The 19324-nt window shown below is 47.1% G+C and overlaps 1 protein-coding gene across 2 annotated transcripts in view; it reads left to right on the top strand.

Annotated features, from left to right (window-relative positions):
• SRGAP3 (SLIT-ROBO Rho GTPase activating protein 3) overlaps nt 1-9100 on the top strand; it is a 271705-nt gene extending 262605 nt beyond the window's left edge. The window contains exon 22 of one of the 2 annotated variants that reach the window (XM_002813479.5): nt 1010-9100. In XM_002813479.5, the coding sequence (XP_002813525.1) occupies nt 1010-1423 (414 nt within the window). In that variant the 3' untranslated portion in view covers nt 1424-9100. The remainder of the gene's footprint in view (nt 1-1009) is intronic. The other variant, XM_002813478.5, reaches the window with a different exon arrangement.
• The last annotated feature ends 10224 nt before the right edge of the window (nt 9101-19324 follow it).

Genomic DNA, 19324 nt, shown 5'->3' on the forward strand with positions numbered 1-19324 from the left:
CATGAGGGGACGGGAGCTGAGGGAAGCTGCCCTGTGGCATGGTGAGCCCAGGCTGCCCTGGGTGGCAGGGGGCTCTCTCTCTCTGAGTCCCTCAGAGTGCTCATCAGAGTGCTCTCCTCCTGATGAGCTCTCAGATATTATAACATCCTCGGGAATTATGTAGGCAGAAGAAGATTTTTCTTGCCTGTTAAAATTTCCACTTTTAAAAAAAATTTTCTGATTGTAATACAGAGAAGAGAGTAGCAGTCCCGCTATTCTGGGATGCGCACTGTGAACATTCTGATACATAATCTCCAAGAAATTTTTCTGTGAGCAAGGATTTTTTAAAAAATACTGAACTGACTGGGTTCAGACTCGGGCTATGCTGCTAATTAGCTGTGTGACCTTGGGCAAGTTACTTAACCAGTCTGAGCTTCAGTTTCCTCATGTGTGACATGAGCATAAAGGTAGTTCCTCTTAGAAGCGTGAGGATTAAATGAATTATTAGGGGGCAGGGTTTGGATTGGTGCTCAGTGTTAGCTACTATTGCTATTGTTATTGTCATTAGTATTTTTGAGTGCTTACTCTGTGCCAGGGGTCAGGCCAGGCTCTTCACAGGGACTGTATCATTTAATGCACTCATCAACTCCCTGAGGTCCATATTATAATTATCTGCCATTTCAAATGAGGATTCTGGAGGCTCAGAGGGGTGAGGGAACTTGCATAAGGTCACATAGCAAGGAAGTGGCAGAGCCAGGATTTGAATCCGTGTCTGTCTGACTCCAGAGCCTGCCCTCTTTATCAGTAGTCTGACTTGCCCTTATTAAATCTATTTCCTGTGCAAGGCAGCATGCAGGGGATATCCACATTGGTTCTCCCATGTGGTTATAAGACATCCTGAGGACTTAATCTCCATCCCTGCCGCGAGGCTTCTGGGGAACCTCCCTACGAAGGGAAGCTGCTTAGCAGACAGGAAGGACCTGACTCCAGGTCTCCAGACTGTGCTGACCCCAGCTCCCTCTGTCCCTAGGACATCGAGAAGACCATGAGCACGGCTCTGCACGAGTTGCGGGAACTCGAGAGGCAGAACACAGTCAAGCAGGCGCCAGATGTGGTGCTGGACACCCTGGAGCCCCTGAAGAACCCGCCAGGCCCCATCAGCTCGGAGCCCGCCAGTCCCCTTCACACCATCGTCATCCGCGACCCCGATGCCGCCATGCGCCGCAGCAGCAGCTCCTCCACCGAGATGATGACCACCTTCAAGCCAGCCCTGTCCGCCCGCCTGGCTGGCGCCCAGCTCCGCCCGCCCCCCATGCGGCCCGTGCGGCCGGTGGTCCAGCACCGGTCCAGCAGCAGCAGCAGCTCGGGCGTGGGCAGCCCGGCCGTGACGCCCACCGAGAAGATGTTCCCCAACAGCTCAGCGGACAAGTCGGGCACCATGTGACCTGCAGGATGGGCCGCACCGCCGCGGCCCACTGTGGCTCACCACGGCCCAGGGTGGCCTTGGTGGCTTCCACGTGCTTCCCAGTGACCCTGGCCTTGGAGGGCAGAGGTCAGTCTGGGAGGGTGTGTCTGTGCAGAGCTGAGGCCCAGGCGCTGGCTGCAGCTCACGTCCAGCCATGGGAATCCCACGGACCTCTCGCGTGTCAACAGACGACCAGAGGAGTGCTGGAGCTCGAGCAGCCCCAACCACAGCATTTCCTAACATGGAGGCAAAATACCACATGGCTTCTCCCGCATATCGTCACTGGAAACTTCCTCTCTCGACATTCTCTCTACATACGTATATGTGTGTGTATATCGATGTGTGCATATATACACATGTATATGTATGTATGTGTCTGTAGGTGTGTGTATATATATATATTTATGCATCTATATACATATACTAGATCTGGACACACACATACTAAGTGTATATAGTATCTCCTTTTTCTTTTTATGAAACTTAGATTTACCTCAGATCCATGCCACCAAACATCTCCCACCGAGTTATTTGGTGGGATTTGCAGGGACTTTTCTGGGAGAACTTAAAGGCCCATAGTAACTGCGAATGAAGCAATATACCACTAACCTGCAGAAAAACAAAGACAAAAACAGACTCCCACTGTCTCCAGAAGTCGTGGCCTTCCAGAACAGTCTGCCCCTCAAGGAAGGGTGGGGCAGGCAGTACCCCCAAGCAGGCTGCTCCCAGAGGTGGGGAACCCTTCATAGGAAATCCCCACCCCCGTCCACCCCAGAGACCCTGCCCTTCCACCCGGAGGCCAAAGGCCAACTGTACTCCCAAAGGCATGGGAGAAAGTTGGCGAGAAGACCCCTGACTACCACATCCTTGTGTTTGTGTGTAGAGACAAGGGATAGTGAGAACCTAAGCCCCATCGTAGCACAGTATTACATGTGGTTGGGAAAAAGGGAAAAATAAAAATACAGTGGTGTGGAATACTTCAAAACCTAGAAACGCTGTAGGAATAAATCTGTGGTAACTATAGAGGTTTAACTTATATCATTTTCAAACTATTTAATTTTTTCTTTTCCTGGTTCTACTAATTATACTGTGTCAGATTTGGAACTAAACAGGCAAGGAGACTTTGAGTCACATCGTTTTCATTTTAAATCAGGCGGTGATGCACTGTGGCTGGTGCCGTCTTGCATGAAACGCATGAGCCGTGAGCGCCCAGTTCAGACTGCGGCCAGGGAGGGGCAGTCCTTGGCACTTTCTGGCCTAGAGGACACTGTCAGTTGAGTTAATACAAGTGACATAGCTTCCCTTCCCTCCCCCTTCACCCACTCCCTCCAGAACATTTAGTGTAGATGAAAATGTGGTGATAGAAATGGGTGCATGATCTTCATGTGTAACAGCAAGGCCTTTGCCTCTTGGCCGAGTAAAGCCCTTCCGGGTCGCTCTCCTTTGATTCCATTTTACCTCCTCTTCTGATCACTTCCAGAGATGAGCTGTTTCTGGATAATGGCACACGGGCAAATCTGTGTGCCCTGTGGGCCCCTGTTACTTACCCTCTCCTGCCAAACCCAGGGGCTTTTCCCTACTGTTCCCACGCTTCCTCTCTCTCGAGGCCACTGAAATTTGGAGTCAAAAGACCCAGAGTCTGAGTCCCAGCCCTGAGCACTTAGGAGACTTCTGACTTAGGGTTTGTCACTCCACCTCATTGAGCCTGACTTTTCTGCTCCATAAAATAGGGTAATAAAGGTCAAACATCAGTGAGCAAGCTGTGTACACTGGAAAACGTTGAATCAATACAATGCTCTTGTGATTATCATTAGTAAGGTAAGTCTTAGATCAGAACCCTCCAGCCCTTCTTTTTGAAACCTCCCAACGGCATTTCAGAAGTGAGCAGTGGAATTTTCCTGCCATCTTAATAACAGCCCTGGATTCCATCATTAACATTTTAGCCCATTGGATTAACTGGTGCCCTCTCCTCTGGTCCCCCACAAAAAGGTAAATACACCCAAAGGGAGGGACCTAGTCAAGTCACTGGCACCTAGATGAATTAGGAGAGTAAAGCCACTGCCTTGTCTGAAGGACTGGACTTGACACCCCACAGTGGAAGGGAGCATCAGGAAAGGAACAAAAAAAAGGATCTCAGGGAGAGGCCAGTGTCAAACTTGACCTCCCTCGTTTGGCCTAGAATGAACCCTTCTCTTTAGCTCCTGGATATGAAAGTCCATCTGCCTTGGAGCACAGAAAGAAATTGCCATTTTACAGCTTAAGAGAGTAAGGCCTTGGGCTGTGCTGTGACCTGCCCAAGATTTGACACTGGCTAGGAGCAGAGGCTGCGTCAGGCTCTTCAAGTCATGTGTTTGCATGCTGGACGCTATACTGTCCAGCCAGGACACAAGACTTCTGATTTCTACCCTCAAGATACTCCCAGATCCTAAATCCAGTAGCCTCCCAGGCAAAATATAGCAATCTGCCACAACTGCCAGATGAAAAGCAACAATCAGAGTAGAAAAATCTGTTGCCTGATATACATAACACCAATCAGACCATGTGGATTTTTCTCTGAATTGACTGATTTTGTTTTTTTCTTACTGAAAATGGACCTGCCTTTCACTGAATTTTCTGAGGGCAGAGTCTTAGCTGTTTTCTTTAAGCACCTTTTTTTTTTTTTTTTCCATTGGGAAATGGCTGATGAGTTCACATTTAGGGATGTACACACACAGATGGCAGACGTCTCCCCACTCATCCAGCCCCAAATCTGAGCCTTGACGCAGGCCAAGTGGAAAAATACTTTCCCACCCCCCTCCCCTGTTCCCACTTCCTCATCTGGCACTATGCATGTCTCACTCACCCTCCACAGCACTCAGTCCCATCAACGTTCACTGAACATTGGCTTTCTCTTTCTGACTCCTGCCTGTTTTAGTCCACTATATATTGCTGTATTTGCTTAAATGCTGGAAAGTAACTGTTAAAATGTGAAATTGTAATTTTTAAAAAGGCTACAATTAAATTTTAGCCAATGCCACTCACCAAATCTTTGCACCTAGTAGATAGATCAGTGTAAAAACAAATAACCTAACTGTACAGTGAGTGTGGGGGAAATGTAGTAACCTAGTTAGTAGTCTTCAATATAACCAATTGTACAAGGGGAAGTGGTGTTTACCTACTTGTTCATCACCATTATTGAAAGCCGTACTGATCAGTTAGTTGACAACGGGCATTTTTTTTTTTCTTTGCTTCATGGAATGATTTCTTTTCTTAACCTTCGACTTATCCTGAGGTCAAGCCTTTTGTCTTTATGTATAACCGATGTTCAGTCTATTTTAGGAATGAACCAGCAAGTTGTTCATTTAAAACTGACCAAAGACAATTAATTCCTGGTCTAGTTTCCTGGGCCTTGTGGCTCAGCTGCCGCTAAAGAGCTTTTTGGATAAAATTGAGAACAAGCTGTGCTTCCTACCCCACTCTCCCCCTCCCCTTTTATTCCCTTTTCCTCTTAAAGAGCTGCTCTGAGCTGTGGGATTCTATGAAAAATTCTTGCCTTTCCTTGTTTCAGTGCTAACGATTTCTCACCTTGAAGCGCCTTTTGAACCCCGGACAGAGTGCACAATTGGAGGGAATTGCGAGCTTGGGAATTAGACTTTGGAGTCTTTTCTCTGAAGTCACCAGGCCAGGGGTCAGGAGAGAGATGGATTCCCAAGGGATGAAAGGTTTCTATTCAATGAAGAAATCGGAGTGGGAAGAGACACAGGGAAATTGAGCCATATTTTGGCTATCGGCTGGAACCAGCAGTTCAGAGATCTGCCTTATAAACATTTAAAACTGGTTTGTGGTACACAAAGAGGAGCCAGTGTGGGAACGGGCCTTTATGTGGGGCTTTCTTCTCTGTTGGAGTCCCTTGGAGTGCCTTGTTGGGTATATTTCTTTGTCATTCAGGAGGCATGAATCTGGAGGACTTCTCGTGACCTGGTCGTGATGTGGCACTCAGTGCATGTACACAGCTAATGGAAAAAGGACTCGGGTAATGGTTCTTCCTCTCAGTCTTTCTATTCCTAACTTTTCACACATCCAGATGGTTCCACACTAGTGCAAATGCCTCATTCTCCTGGGAAACCCAGAAAGAAGAGTGGCTGGCTCACAACCATGGGGTTAGTCCCTGCTGGGCTGGGAGTGGGGGTGGTGGCCAGGAGGAAAGGCAGAAAGGGGTGAGCCGAGGTGTTGCCTAGCTGATTTTCTGCTGTGCAGAGCTAATGCTGACATTTCATGTCAACTTCCCTGGTTCTCTGGGGTCTCCTCTCCTCTGAGCAGCCACATAGAGCATTCCCCACATATCCAAAGCTGCCCAGGGGAGTCGAGAGAAGGGACTTTGCTGTCAGGTCCAAGCCCTTCTGACCTCCCTGAGATTGATCTGCCAGTGTCCTGCTGTCCCTCTGGGACTGGCCACATGGCCATCGCTGCCCCTTGTTGACACCTCCTTTCTGTGTGAACTGTCCCCGGCAAATAACAAAGCTGTTCCTTGAACCAGAACAACCAGAGTGCACTTTTCCTTCCTTAGACGGAGGTAGATCCTGGCTAGGGTTTCTGCCCAGGCCCTTGTTCCCGGCAGTGTGACTGTTTACATGGTTTGGCAATAGGTTTGATTCTGATTGCTTCAGAGTGGCTGGTCTATTTTGTTTCCTTTGGTTTCCTTCCTCCCCAAATTGTGACAGGAAAAACAAACCAAAACCACCTAGGAAATTGCTGGTTGCCTGTCCCCACGTGATGATAAATGTTGCCCTCTTCTGGATATCATTTCTCTACCTTACGACCAAACGCCCGTCCTATAGAGTGTCTGATTGGATCCTCTGTCACGTATTCTGATGGTGCCTGCTGGTTTGACGTGGAGCTATCCTGTGAAATAAAACAGCTTAACTTTTCTCAAACATGCTCCAGTGGTTTTTGAAAGGGCAAGGTGGCACATCAGGGGTGGAGAGGTCCTGGGGGGAGTCCCCATCCTCCAGTCCACACTGTCTGCCTGCTTCCCCCAGGAACCACCTTTGAAATGTCCTTTAGCTCAGATCCAACAAGATGAAGGTAAGGTTACAAGGAGGACCACTTCCATTGTAGAGCTAACTGAAGAAGGTAACTAACTGTAGGATGACTGCTGGGGAAAGAGGGTTTGGAAATGTCAAAGCAAAGGCAAGTTTGGAGTAGTAGCTGTCATCTGCAGAAAGTGTCTTCAAAAGTTTAAGATAAATTAACAGAGGCCACTGGGTACTGATACATCAAGGCACATGCAACATTTTGATGTTCATTGTCTACAAACGTCATACAACCTCTTGGACTTTTGTTTTTACCTTTATGAGTTTGTGAACTGCTTATTGACCACTTATTTCTGTCCCACCCACTAGATTAAACCCTTTACCTGTATTTTCTCATTTAATTCTCAATACACCATTGAAGTATCATTATTATACTCTGCCCTGCAGATGAGGAAACTGAGGCTCTGAGAGGCTAAACAGCTTGCCCAAGGTTAGGCTAGGAAGTAGAGAAGCCAGAATTTGAATTCAGTCTGCCTAACTCCAAACCCATGCTCTTTATAAGTTTGTCGTACTGCCTCTGATTTGAGCATTGTACTCATTACAGCAGTATTAGGGGCAGGATTTCATGATGAAGGTAGCTTGCTGCTTGCTGCAGTCAAGAAATACTCCAGGGCCTTTATATCCCACCAAGACTTTGCATCAGGGAAGAATACAAGTTGCCCAAAGGAGATTGTGGGGCTGCCCATGAAAAATAATAAATGGTGATGGTTTTCAGTCTCTCTTTCTGATTAAACCTCTGCTGGATCTTCATGGAAGGGCCTCTTTACAGCCTCAGTGACTCATTCCCACCGCAAACGCTCATCACTCAATGATGGTCTCTTGCTAATTCCAGACTCCTCTGCTGTGAAAATGTCTTAGTCTATTTTCTGTTGCTGTAACAGAATAGAACAGACTGGGTAATTCATAAAGAAAAACAGCTTATTTGGCTCATGGTTCTGGAGGCTGGAAAGTCCAAGAACATGACACTAGCATCTGGCTAGGGTCATCTCATGGTGGAAGGCAGAAGGGCAAAAGAGACAGTGTGAGGGGCAGACTCTTTTATAACCTTCTCTCATGATAACAATCCTACGCCCATGGCAATGACATTAATTGATTCATGAGGGTGGAGCCCTCATGAACCAGTCACCTCTTATTAGGTGCCCTCTCCCAAGATTATTGCATTGGGTATGAAGTTTCCAACACATAAATTTGGGGGACACATTCAAACTACTAACCTTCTAAGAGGCTAAACTTTGTATGTGTTCCATAATCTGTGTACTTGCTCATCGCAACAGTACGCAGTTGAAAGCTTCAAATCAGGAGCCTCTCATTCATTCAACAAGCATGTATGAAGCACCTTTTTATGCAACTTGCCTCAAGTTAGCTGCTGGGGACACAGAACGATGAGCCCCAGTTCCTTTCCTCAAGTTGCATACAATCTAATTGCACAAAATGATCGCTCTAGAATTCTAAGATTGACTTTGACTCAATGTTAAATAGAACAGTGTCTCTAACCCACAGAGGCACAAAGGGGAGATTTTAGCTACTTGACTGTTTTGTCAGCCACAAAGCATAGACCATTGCTGGATTGTCCATTGCACATCTGTTTAGGAATTTTTTGTTTGCAGATGACAAACTATTCAACCCAAACAGCCCTAAGCAAAAAAGAATTTATTGGCTCACATGGGTGGAAACTCCAGGCTAGAAATGGCTTCAAACCCAGGATGATGTGAGGATGTGAGTGTTGTCTCCGGGGTGCAGTTCTCTTCTTTCACGTTGGCTCTGCTCAGCTCTCTGGGTTGACTTTATGCTCAGACAGGTTGTCTGATATTTTGCGGTTGCCCAGTGGCTGCTGAAGTTTCCACTACCTGCACCTCCTCAGCTTCAGTAGTCTTGGGTCTGATTCTCACTGACCAGAATTAAGCCACAGGTTTATCCCAAAAGCAGACCAAGGGGATGGAATAGACAAATGGCCTAAGCAACCTGTATTTTCAAGGGTGGTGTCAACCCCACCAAGACTTTGCATCAGGGAAGAATACAAGTTGCCCAAAGGAGATTGTGGGGCTGCCCATGAAAAATAATGAATGGTGATGGTTTTCAGTCTCTCAGTTTTAGGGTAGTTAGCTATGCAGCAATAGCTAACTGATACACTAGAAAAATGCTCACTCAAATATGTAGAATTTTGTCCTTGTCCATGGACTCTACATTAACTTCACAATAATAAAGTTAACATCCATCAAGTGCATTCTGTATGTTGACACATTACCAAGCACTTCACATGCCTTGCCTCATTGAATTCTTACAAACAACTTGTGGGGGTAGATTCTGCTAGCACCTCCAGTTAATAAATGAGAAGACTGACCCTCAGGGAGTTTAAAATGCAGGGACTTAAAGCACTTTCAGGCCAGCAAGAATTCCGTGGCCCCCAAATGCCTAGCTGCAGGGAGGTCTGCTTGCCTTGACTACCACCTTAGGAGTAAGGTCTATCCCAGCTTCTCTCAGGAACCTATGATAGCTCTGTTACTCATCCATTTCTTTTAAGCCCTAACATTGAGAATACCTATTATTGATTCCTTGCATTAGTGCCACATGTGTCTTTACTGTTGTTGAGAACATTTTCTATTTTCCCATTTTTCTACTCCAACTCTCCCAAGAACATAGAGATTATATTAGGTGGGATGTTCATTTTACAGATGGGGAAACTGAGGAACAGAGGAGCTTCAGGGCTTGTCCCAAGTCCCAGGATCACATTGAGGGAGAGAAAGGGTCTCTGGCTTTCCTGGACCCTGGCCCATGCTCCCTAGACCCCAGCCACTCTCCCTCCACCCACCCCAAGCATCTCCCACTCCCATGCTTCACACTGGCTGGGTGATTTGGACGAGCTTCAGTCATGGGTGTAAGTGCAAAGGCTCTGGATTCAGACAGATCTGAGTGTGGATCCCAATACTGGCTTGTATCAGCTGGTTGACCTTAGCAAGTGACAAAACCTCCTGGAGCCTCCATTTCCTCAGGAACACAGGGCTAAGAAGGCTCTGCTCCACAGGGTTGTTTGCGGCCTGGAGTGGATGATCTACGTAACATCCCTGGACCATCCAGGCGATCAGCAAAGGCTGCTGTGTTCATCCATGGTTGCTTCTGCTCCTTAAAGAGTTTCTGCTTCATCTCCATGCTCTGCAGACAGAAAGAGCAGGTTGTTGGGCATCTGATGAGTGACTGAACTGAAGGAGCTCTAAGGAAAAAGCTTCAATGGGATTCTGCCATTCATTGGCTACCAGATTTGGGGAATGTCTCTTCCCCTGTCTGGGCCTCAGTATCCTCATCTGTAAAACAAGGGGGTTGGGGAAGCTGATCTTGATTATTTCCTCCAGCTCTGAGGGCTCACTCAGTGCCTTGGCTGAAGGCTGCAGAAGCACACATAGGGGAGGGCCACCAGCCCCACCACATCCCCTCTGCTTTCTAAGCAGAGCTCCCTTAATGGCCATGTTTGGTATTGTGCTACCCCACCCCCTGACTCCATTGGATTGAGCCAAGGATGGCAGCTGATGCAACAGCAGTTGATGGTAGATTGGTTAGTCACCATGGCCCTTGGTAAAGCTGGACCTGCAGATGACCTTTCTTGGGAAGCTTGACCCAGAAGTAACAAAATGACAGGCCTTGTAAGCAGGAGGAGCAGAAGATGAGAGGCCACAACAACGAGGAGGTCGGAGGCAGAGAGGTGGCCCTTCTGCACCGTAGGGAGGCTGAAGTCACTAGGGATGAGACTCTGAGAGCACAATGACAAAACCAATGGGCAAAGCCAATGGCGGAGATCACAGGCTTCGAGAGCAAAGCCATCCAGTCCCCAGAGAGAGCCAGAACCTCCAGTTGAGTACCTGCCCCAGTGCCTATTCCTCACTGGGAGACCTTACATTCAAGCCCTCCTTACCTGGTGTAACTTGAGTGGGATTTCTGCTTCTTGCAATTAAAACGTAAAAGGGGCTCACGCCTGTAATCCCAGCACTTTGGGAGGCTGAGGCAGGGGGATTGTTTGAGGTCAGGAGTTCGAGACCAGCCTGGCCAACATGGAGAAACCCCGTCTCTACAAAAAACAGAAAACTTAGCTAGGTGTGGTGGTGCATGCCTGTAGTCCCAGCTACTTAGGAGACTGAGGCAGGAGAATCACTTGAACCAAGTGGGTGGAGGTTGCAGTGAGCTGATATTGTGCTACTGCACTCCAGCCTGGGCAACAGAGCGAGATTCTGTCAAAAAAAAAAAAAAAAAAGAAAAAAGAAAAAGTAGACAGAATGATAATAGCCAACCTGTTTGAGCACTTACTGTGTTCTAAGCCCCTTCACATATAAAGGCCAACTCATTAGTCCTCTCAACCACCCTTTAAAGCAGGTACTAATGTTACTCCAGCTTAACCTACGAGGAAATAGTACAGACAGGCTAAGTAACTTGCCATGGGACACACTACTTAGGCATCACGGAGCTGGGGTTCAGAACTAGGCAGTCTCACTCTGGAGCTGGGTCTTCATTCTCTCTCTTAGGCCTGAGGATGAGGCAGGACACTGGGTGTGATCTGAAACAGACAGCTTCACCGAACTGGGAGTGTTTGACCCAAGATACCTCACCCAGAGGGAGTTTGTGCCCCCTTGGCATGGGGGGTGGTGGGGTGAGTGATCATCGGCTGCTCACACAGACCCCAAAGAAGGAGCAAGGATGGATACAGGGTTTCACCAGGCCATCCTGCCCCAGGCTGCAGCCAAGGGTCAGATCCTGCCTGTAACACAAGGGAGCATTTTATGTTGGGAAATTCCCTAGAGAAAGAGGTGTGCGGGGGTTGGGGAAAGGCCTCCTAGGAACAGCCTCCCAGACAATTGCCTCCACCCCTAAGCAGGGAAGTCTAGAAAGGACCCCGCTGCTGCCTCAGTGCAAGCAGCAAGGCATGGCCTTGGAGTAGCCTGAAGAGGAGCTTTAGCAGTGGAGGGTTGTGGAGAAGGATGGGGGTGAGGCGGGAGTAAGAGACCCCCCAGAACCCCCCCAACCCCCAACACCTCACATCCTCCTCAACATGCCCCCACTGCTGCCCCTGGAAGCAGCAGAAGTGGCAGTTTTCTTTTGGGCAGTGAGCAGAGGTTTGTGTTTAAATAAAGGGATGCTAAGAAGAGGCAGAGAGGGGACAAGAACTTCCCAGGCCTTTTCAGCCACCCCAGAAAGCAGGTCAGCCTCACACTGGAGGCCCGGGGCCGGCTCCATACTGGACCCCAGGCTGGGATTTGTGGGGTGGCTAAAAAGGCCTGGGACCTTCCTCTGATACTGAGAGAACCTAGTATCACGTCTCCCAACCACTCGTCACTGCCTCAGAGACACCTCCCCTGACCTCCTTGCTTAAAGCAGTCACCATGAGGTTAATATGTTTTATTTTCTTCATTGCCCTTATCATCATTGGAATTGATTTGTTTCTTTATGTGTAGTCTGTCTCCCCCAACCCAGAGTGTAAGCTCCAGAAAATCTGGGGTTTTGTCTATCTTGTCCATACTATCTCGAGATGGTAGTAGGGTGTCTAGCACATAGTGGTACTCAATAATTATTTATGGATGAAATGAATATTCAACAACAGCTGGGGGAAAGTGCCATTTCTGAGTGAAGTGGGCTTGGTAGCTAAACAAAGTCACATCTTTGAAGGTCATTCCCTCATTTAACAAACAGTTCTTGAAACTTACTTTGTGCCAAGTGTTGTTCTGGGTACTGGGGATGCAGCCTTGAACCAAGCAGACCGAGATCCCAATGGAGTTTGTGGCCAAATGCTGGCGACAGATAATGACAATCACAAAGCCAGAAACACCCAGGGCATGGGGAGGAAGAATACTGGAATCTGCTTTAGACTGAGAGGTTGGGACGGCCTCTCTGAGGAGGGGAGTTTAAACTGGGAAAAGCCTGAGACCACCATGCCAAGGGGTGACCAGGCAGGCGCATGAAGAGAAAGAGATTGGCACAGGAGAAGAATGGAGAAGGCCACATGGCTGGAGGGGGTGAGAGATGTGAGAACAGCTGTCTAGAAGAGCACAGGTAGGGCCTTTTGAGCCATGGTGACCATTTTGAAGTTATTCTAAGAACAATGAGAAGCCCTTGGAAGGTTGCAATAGGGGCATTACTTGATTCTACTTATTATTGTTAAAAAATTAACGGCTGAGTGTGGTGGCTCATGCCTGTAATCCCAGCACTTTGGGAGACCAAGTCGGGAGGATCTCTTGAGGCCAGGAGTCTGAGACCAGCCTGGTCAACGGAAAGAGATCTTATCTCTACTAAAAAAATAAAAATAAAAAATTAGCTAGGTGCGGTAGGGCGCTCCTGTAGTCCCAGCTACTTAGGAGGCAGAGGCAAGAAGATCACTTGAGCCCAGGAATTTAAGGCTGCAGTGAGCCAGTATTGTGCCACTGCCCTCCAGCCTGGGTGACAGAATGAGACCTTGTCTAAAAATAATAATAATAATAATAATGATAGTAATAATTCATCATCTCTGGCTCTGGACCACAGCCACTTTTTAACAATGGAGGGCTTGGGTGATAATTGAGGATTAAAGTGCTGCAGGGGGCCATGATGCGATGTTATGAATCCCAGATTACAGTGAACCTGCTTCTCTTTATCTGAGGGCCGATGCAAGAGGAAGAGTATTATTATTATTATCATTATTATTATTTTTCGAGATGAAGTCTTGCTTTGTCACCCAGGCTAGAGTGCAGTGGCACAGTCTTGGCTCACTGCAACCTCTGCCTCCCGGGCTCAAGCAATTCTTCTGTCCCAGCCCCCCAAGTAGCTGGGATTACGGGCGACCATCCCCGTGCCCGGCTAATTGTTTGTATTTTTAATAGAGATGAGTTTTCACCATGTTGGCCAGGCTGGTCTCGAACTCCTGACCTCAAGTGATCTACCCGCCTCGGCCTCCCAAAGTGCTGGGATTACAGGCGTGAGCCACCGGGCCTGGCCAGGAGGAAGTATTATTATTAGTGTTTCTGAGCCTTGAGTGCCCCCATTCCGTGTTGTTTCCGGACTTCCAGCTCTGCTTCCCTTCTCCATCCAGACATCCACACATGGTCCATCTGACCCACTGAGAGACTGATTCAAATTCCTTCTAACATGGAGATCAATGGCCCCTGCATGCCACGGAGCTGCAGACTTCCCTTCCCAGGCAACTCAGAGTCCAGTCATCCGTGGAACAAGATTTTCCTTCTTCATTTGCCAGTTATTGTAACTGAACATAAACTAGTGCTTAGAGGTCTTTAATCTTCTGATAAATAGCATGGCCCTTTTTGCTTTATACCATGCTGTCGAGAAATGTATTAAGGACTTGGTTGGTTACCAGTGACAACAACCCAACTTAGCCTGGTTTGTATCACAAGGCATGCTTTTTGCCCCATCTGTATGAAAAGTCCAGAGATAAAAATGGATTTAAGCAGGCTGGGCCCAAGTAGTCCAAGGATGTCAACAGCATTGGGTCTCTCCACTTCTCAGCCCTGCATTCTTCCACACCGTACTCTCAGGCTGACTCTTCTCAAGTGATGGCAAAGATGGCTCAAAGCAGTTCTAGACTTGTGTCCTAGCATTTAGCTACCCCAGTAGAAAAAACTGTGTCTCCCAGTGAATGAGTCAGAGTCCCAGGATTGCCTCTGATTGGCCTAGCTTGAGTCACATGCTTATCATGAACCAATCACTGAGTGGAGGGTGGGTCTTACTGTCATTGACCAGATCTGGTTACTTGCCCAGTCTTGAGCCAGATTTGGGATCAGATTTGCCTGACCACATGGTTGAGAGTAAGGTAAGGGCTGTTTCCCAAAAGGAATAGATGAGTTCTATTATTTGGAAGGACGATGCTGCGGCCAGGTGTGGTGGCTCACTCCTGTAATCCCAGCACTGTGGGAGATCCCAGCACTGTAATCCCAGCACTGTAGGGAGGGAGGTTCACTTGAGGGTAGGAGTTTGAGACCAACCTGGGTAACATAGTGAGACTCTGTCACTACACACACGCGCACGCACACACACACACACACACACACACACACACACACGAGGCAGGCATGGTGGCGTGAGCCTGTGTGTAATTCCTGCTACTTGGGAGGCTGAGGTAGGAGGATCTCACTTGAGCCCAGGAGTTTGAGGCTGCAGTGAGCCGTGATCACACCATTGCCCTCTAGTCTGGGCAGCAGAGTGAGATCCTGCCTCTTGAAAGAAAGAAAGAACAAAGATGCTGAGCAGGCAAAGCCCAGAGAGCTTATCAAGAGCTCCAGTCTCCAGAGGACACTCTTGAGAAACACATTCATAGCATGGTGTTGGACATTCTCACATCCCTTCCCCAGGTCCACAGGCCCCTGTCGACTGCAGGATCACACCTCTGTCTCCAGGTAAATGCTTTGTCTTTCCACAGCACCCATCCCCAAAAAGGAGTACAGCCACCCTGGTGGATATGAAAGAGGACTCCAAGGCCAGGCTGCCTGGGTTTAAATCCCAGCTTCCCTCCTTTCTCGTTGAAAGACCTCAGGAAAGTTAACACTTCAGTTGTCATTTCTAAAGTAGGGATAGTAACAGCCCTGCCTTGTAGGCTTGCTGTTGGGACTGCATCTGACACAGAGAAACCCCCAATAAATGTAGCTGCTGTAGTTGTGATCTTGCCTTTTGGAGAGTCTTGATTCCAGTGCCCCAGTCCCAAAGCTGCATTCACCATTTTCTCCATATAGACAGGTAAATATGTTCATGTTGAGCACTTACTATGTGCTAGGCACTGTTTTAAGCAATTTTTCATAGACGGTCTCATTCTCTTGCAACAGACAGCTATAAGATATAAACTATTATTAGTCCTGTGAGGTTCAGAGAGGTAAAGTAATTTTCCCAAGATCACAGTAGATAAGTGGTAAACCCTAATGCATGCAGATCAACTCACCCAACATGAGTGGCCAGCTACCTCCATTCCCCACATTAATTTCTTTGTTTCCAACATACCTGGCCAAGGTCTCCATTTCCAGTGATGCCAAACACAGAGATACCTGTGTTTCTGGTAGACCCAGGAGGACAGAAGTTCCTGGTCACCATCCCTTCCTTGGCCTCCAGATACAGACATAATATATGTGGCTGCAGGATCCCAGATCGGGTGAATTCGACATTTTGTCCCCTATAGGCCCAGCACAGGCCCCTGCACATAGTGCTTACTAAATGATGGGTTAGAAGAAAAGATGATAAGTAAATAAATTATGCACGAGTGGGGTGATTGCCTATCTGCAGTTCCCTCTCAAAGCGTGAGCCCACATCCAGCCTGATACTCTGCTGCCCTCATGTGGTCATTTGTAAGATGGCAGGCAGGGTAAGCAGCCTCTAATTTTTATTATGAAAAACTTCAAATTTACAAAATGCAGAGAATAGCATAGTTAACCCATTATGTCTATCATCTAGTTTTAAAAATTATTCACATTTTTATGAGTTTGCTTTACCTCTGTTTTTGAATTTCAAAAAAATCGCTAACACCATGACATTTTACCCTGAAACATATCAGTGTATGTCTCTAAAAATGACATTTTCCTGCCTGATGATGACAATCTCATGATCACACTGAATAAAACTAATGACAATTTCTCAATAAAATGTTACCTAATCCATATTCCATTTTCCTTGATTGTTCCAAAAATGTCTTTTTAAAGTTGCTTTGTTCAAATCAGCATCCCATCTAATGAGTATTGTCTCTTAATTTTTCTAGAGTATGCCCCGTCATGACTGGCTGAGCTTGTTTTCTGGTGAAATGCCCCACAACCAACATTTGCCTGACTTCTTCCTTGAGTTGTCAATTCACTGGTTGCTGTCCTCCCCTGTATGTTTTTTTTATTTTATTCCATTTATTTTTTTGAGATAGGGTGTCATTCCATCGCCCAGGCTGGAGTGCTGTGGTGCAATCATGGCTCCATGCAAACTTGCCTTTCTGGACTTAGATGGTTTTCCCACCTCAGCCTCCTGAGTAGCCAGTACTACAGGTGTGCACTACCATCACTGATTAATTTTTTGTATTTTTTTTTTCTTTTGGTAGAGACTGGGGTGGGGGCTGAATCTCACTATGTTGCCCAGGCTGGTCTCAAACACCTGGGATCAAATTTGGCCCCCCAAAGTGCTGAGATTACAGGCGTGAGCCACCATGCCTGATCCTACTCTGTATGTCTTTTAAACGGCAAGTTGGATCTAAACCTTTGATTAGATTCAGTTTCACCATTTTTGGAGAGTACACCTCCTAGGTGACGTGCACTTCATATTACATCACATCAGGAGGTACCCACTGCTTGGTGCCCACTTTTAGGAGCAAAAAGCTTGATGAATAAGTTCAGGTGGGTTCATCCTCATCTTTCTCTGTGAGTAACAAGTGAACTTGTTGGCCTGATAATTTGGGGACCTGATACATATCCAGTTCCCCAAGAACCACTCTCAGAATTGTTTTATCACCCATTGGTGATCATTGCTTGAAACAATAATATTTCATTGGAATCTGCAAAATGGTGAGTTTCTAATTTTATCATTCCTTCTATATGTTTTAGCTACTAATAGAATACTTATCCACAAGAGCTAGTATTTCTCTAAACATAGCTTATTCTGAAAAGGAAGAATAAATGCTTAATTCTTTTCTATTATTTATCAACTTTCAGAGTACGAAGCTGATACAATGACAACCACCAATGGCAGTAAATGAAGGCTTTCCTTTGTTTTGCTGAGATTAATTATAACTTTCTGGATGTAAAAAATATCCAGTGCATTTCAATCCGTTGCAATTGATGTTCTTTTTATTGCTTAAGTGCGTAGAAGCAAGTTCAAGCTGCCTCTTACATCCACTAGTTTTCAACTTCTTTATTGGGGGCACAATAAAATGTTCTAGGCTCATCTCGTACCTGCCCTGCCCCAGACCTAAAACCAAACATTTCTCCAAGAAACACTGATTGCTTTTAGTGGGGATGGTATTTAGAGACCACACTCCACACACGGCAAGTGGGAGAGCTGAGATTTGGACCCAAGCAGTCTGACTTCAGAGTTGGTGCTCTTAACCTTTGTATCCTCTGGTCAACATATTTATTAGTGATGATAACAGTAATAATTACAACTATAACTCCCACTGCCATACGCAGCCGTTCACCATGTGACAGGTGCTCTGCTAGGTGATTTCCAGCCTTTTTAAAAGACCTAATCCTTATAACAGCCCTCTAAGTTAGTCATTATTATTTCAATCTTACAGAAGAGGAAAATAAGGCTCAGAGAAATGAGTGTCTTATCCGAGACCAGATGGTAAGTGACAGAGCATGGATTCAGATTTCTGTCTGTGTGACTCTACATCATGTTCCCTTCATTGCTGTAAACTATATCAATTGGTGACAATTCTGTCTCCTTTCAATGGTTCTTTGCTTGGCTCCCTGAGCCCTGGCACTCCTATGTCCCAGGGCCCCAGGCTCAGGCATGTGTTTGGTGTCTTTCTGGGTAACTTACCCAGAGAACATTTGTTGGGTCCTCGCTACATTTGTGGTGTCTATCCAGGTCACTCACAGCTGTGCTAGGGCACAGAGGAGTTGGGAAGAGAAAGGCTGGTTCTGTCTCCTCCAGGAACCCATGGTTTAGTGAGGGAGACTAAATAGTTACCATTAGTGTGTTTGTGCTGTAAGAGGTGTAACCTGCTTTCACTCCCCCAGAGGAGCAGTCAGCTCTCCTCTGGGGCTCTTTGAAACCAAATAAGCTTTAACAACCAAAAAAGTAGGGCGTCCAGACGCCATGACAGATGGTGGGAGAGATTTTGTGGCACAGGACTCAGACACACACCTTTCAAATGGCTGCAGGTTGGTGGCTGCCTCTTTGTAAGGAAGAATGGCTAGGAGCCTATGGAGGCAGGAGGAGTTGCACGGGCCAGCCCCTGGCACCCATAATCGGCATTATGCACCAGAATGGAAGCAGAGCAGAGACAGGCACAGGGGTCTAACAGAGCAGGAGAGGATGCTGGGAGTTGGCTATGGGAAAGATGAAGGACCAGCAGGACTGGGGCTCCAGCCACTCTGTGTCTGGGGGCTCCTGGGCCAGGCTCCGGGCAAGTGGAAGACTCCTGTACAGGGTCACCGTGGTTTTTAATCATTGCAGCAGTAAACCATTGCTGTGGAACAACCCATGCCCACAGTTAGAGGCTTAAGAGAATAAACATTTATTATTTGCCATGATCCCGTGGGTATGTTGAGCAGTTTTCTGGTCAGGGCTGGCTGAACTGATCTCTGCAGTAAGCAGGTGCTTTGGCTGGGGCTGGATAGTCTAAGATGACCTCACTTATGTATTGTAGGTGGTCTGATGTTGGCTGAGGTGACAAGGATAACTTGGCTCTCTGTCTCTGATCACCCAGTAGGATCACAAGCTGGGGCTTATTCACATGGTGGCTATTAGTGCACAAGCCTCTGCTTGGGTAACCTTTGTTAATGCCCTGTTGGCCAAAGCAAATCACAAGATCAACCCCAGATTCAAGGAGTGGAGCCACAGACCCACCTGTTGCTGGAAGGAGTCCCATGGAAACAAAGTGTGGATAGGCAGGGGAAAAATTTATAAGCATTTTTGCAACCTGCTTAATTGCAGGCCCCCATTCCCTCTTTTTCTGTATGTCACACCCTGTTGTTCATTTGGGGCATCACTCCCACTCCCAAACTCACACTTAGATAATCTGAGGCACAGCAGTTGGTTCAAGAATGGGCATGTGACCCACTTCTGGCCAATGAGACTTGGTCCTGGTACTTTTGCTGAGAACTGTTGGGAACGAGGTCCGTCCTTTCTGCTGAGGCAGCTGTGCTAATAGAATGTAGGC

This window comes from Pongo abelii, chromosome 2 (genome assembly GCF_028885655.2).
Source record: "Pongo abelii isolate AG06213 chromosome 2, NHGRI_mPonAbe1-v2.0_pri, whole genome shotgun sequence".
In the NCBI taxonomy this organism is placed as follows: Eukaryota; Metazoa; Chordata; class Mammalia; order Primates; family Hominidae; genus Pongo; species Pongo abelii.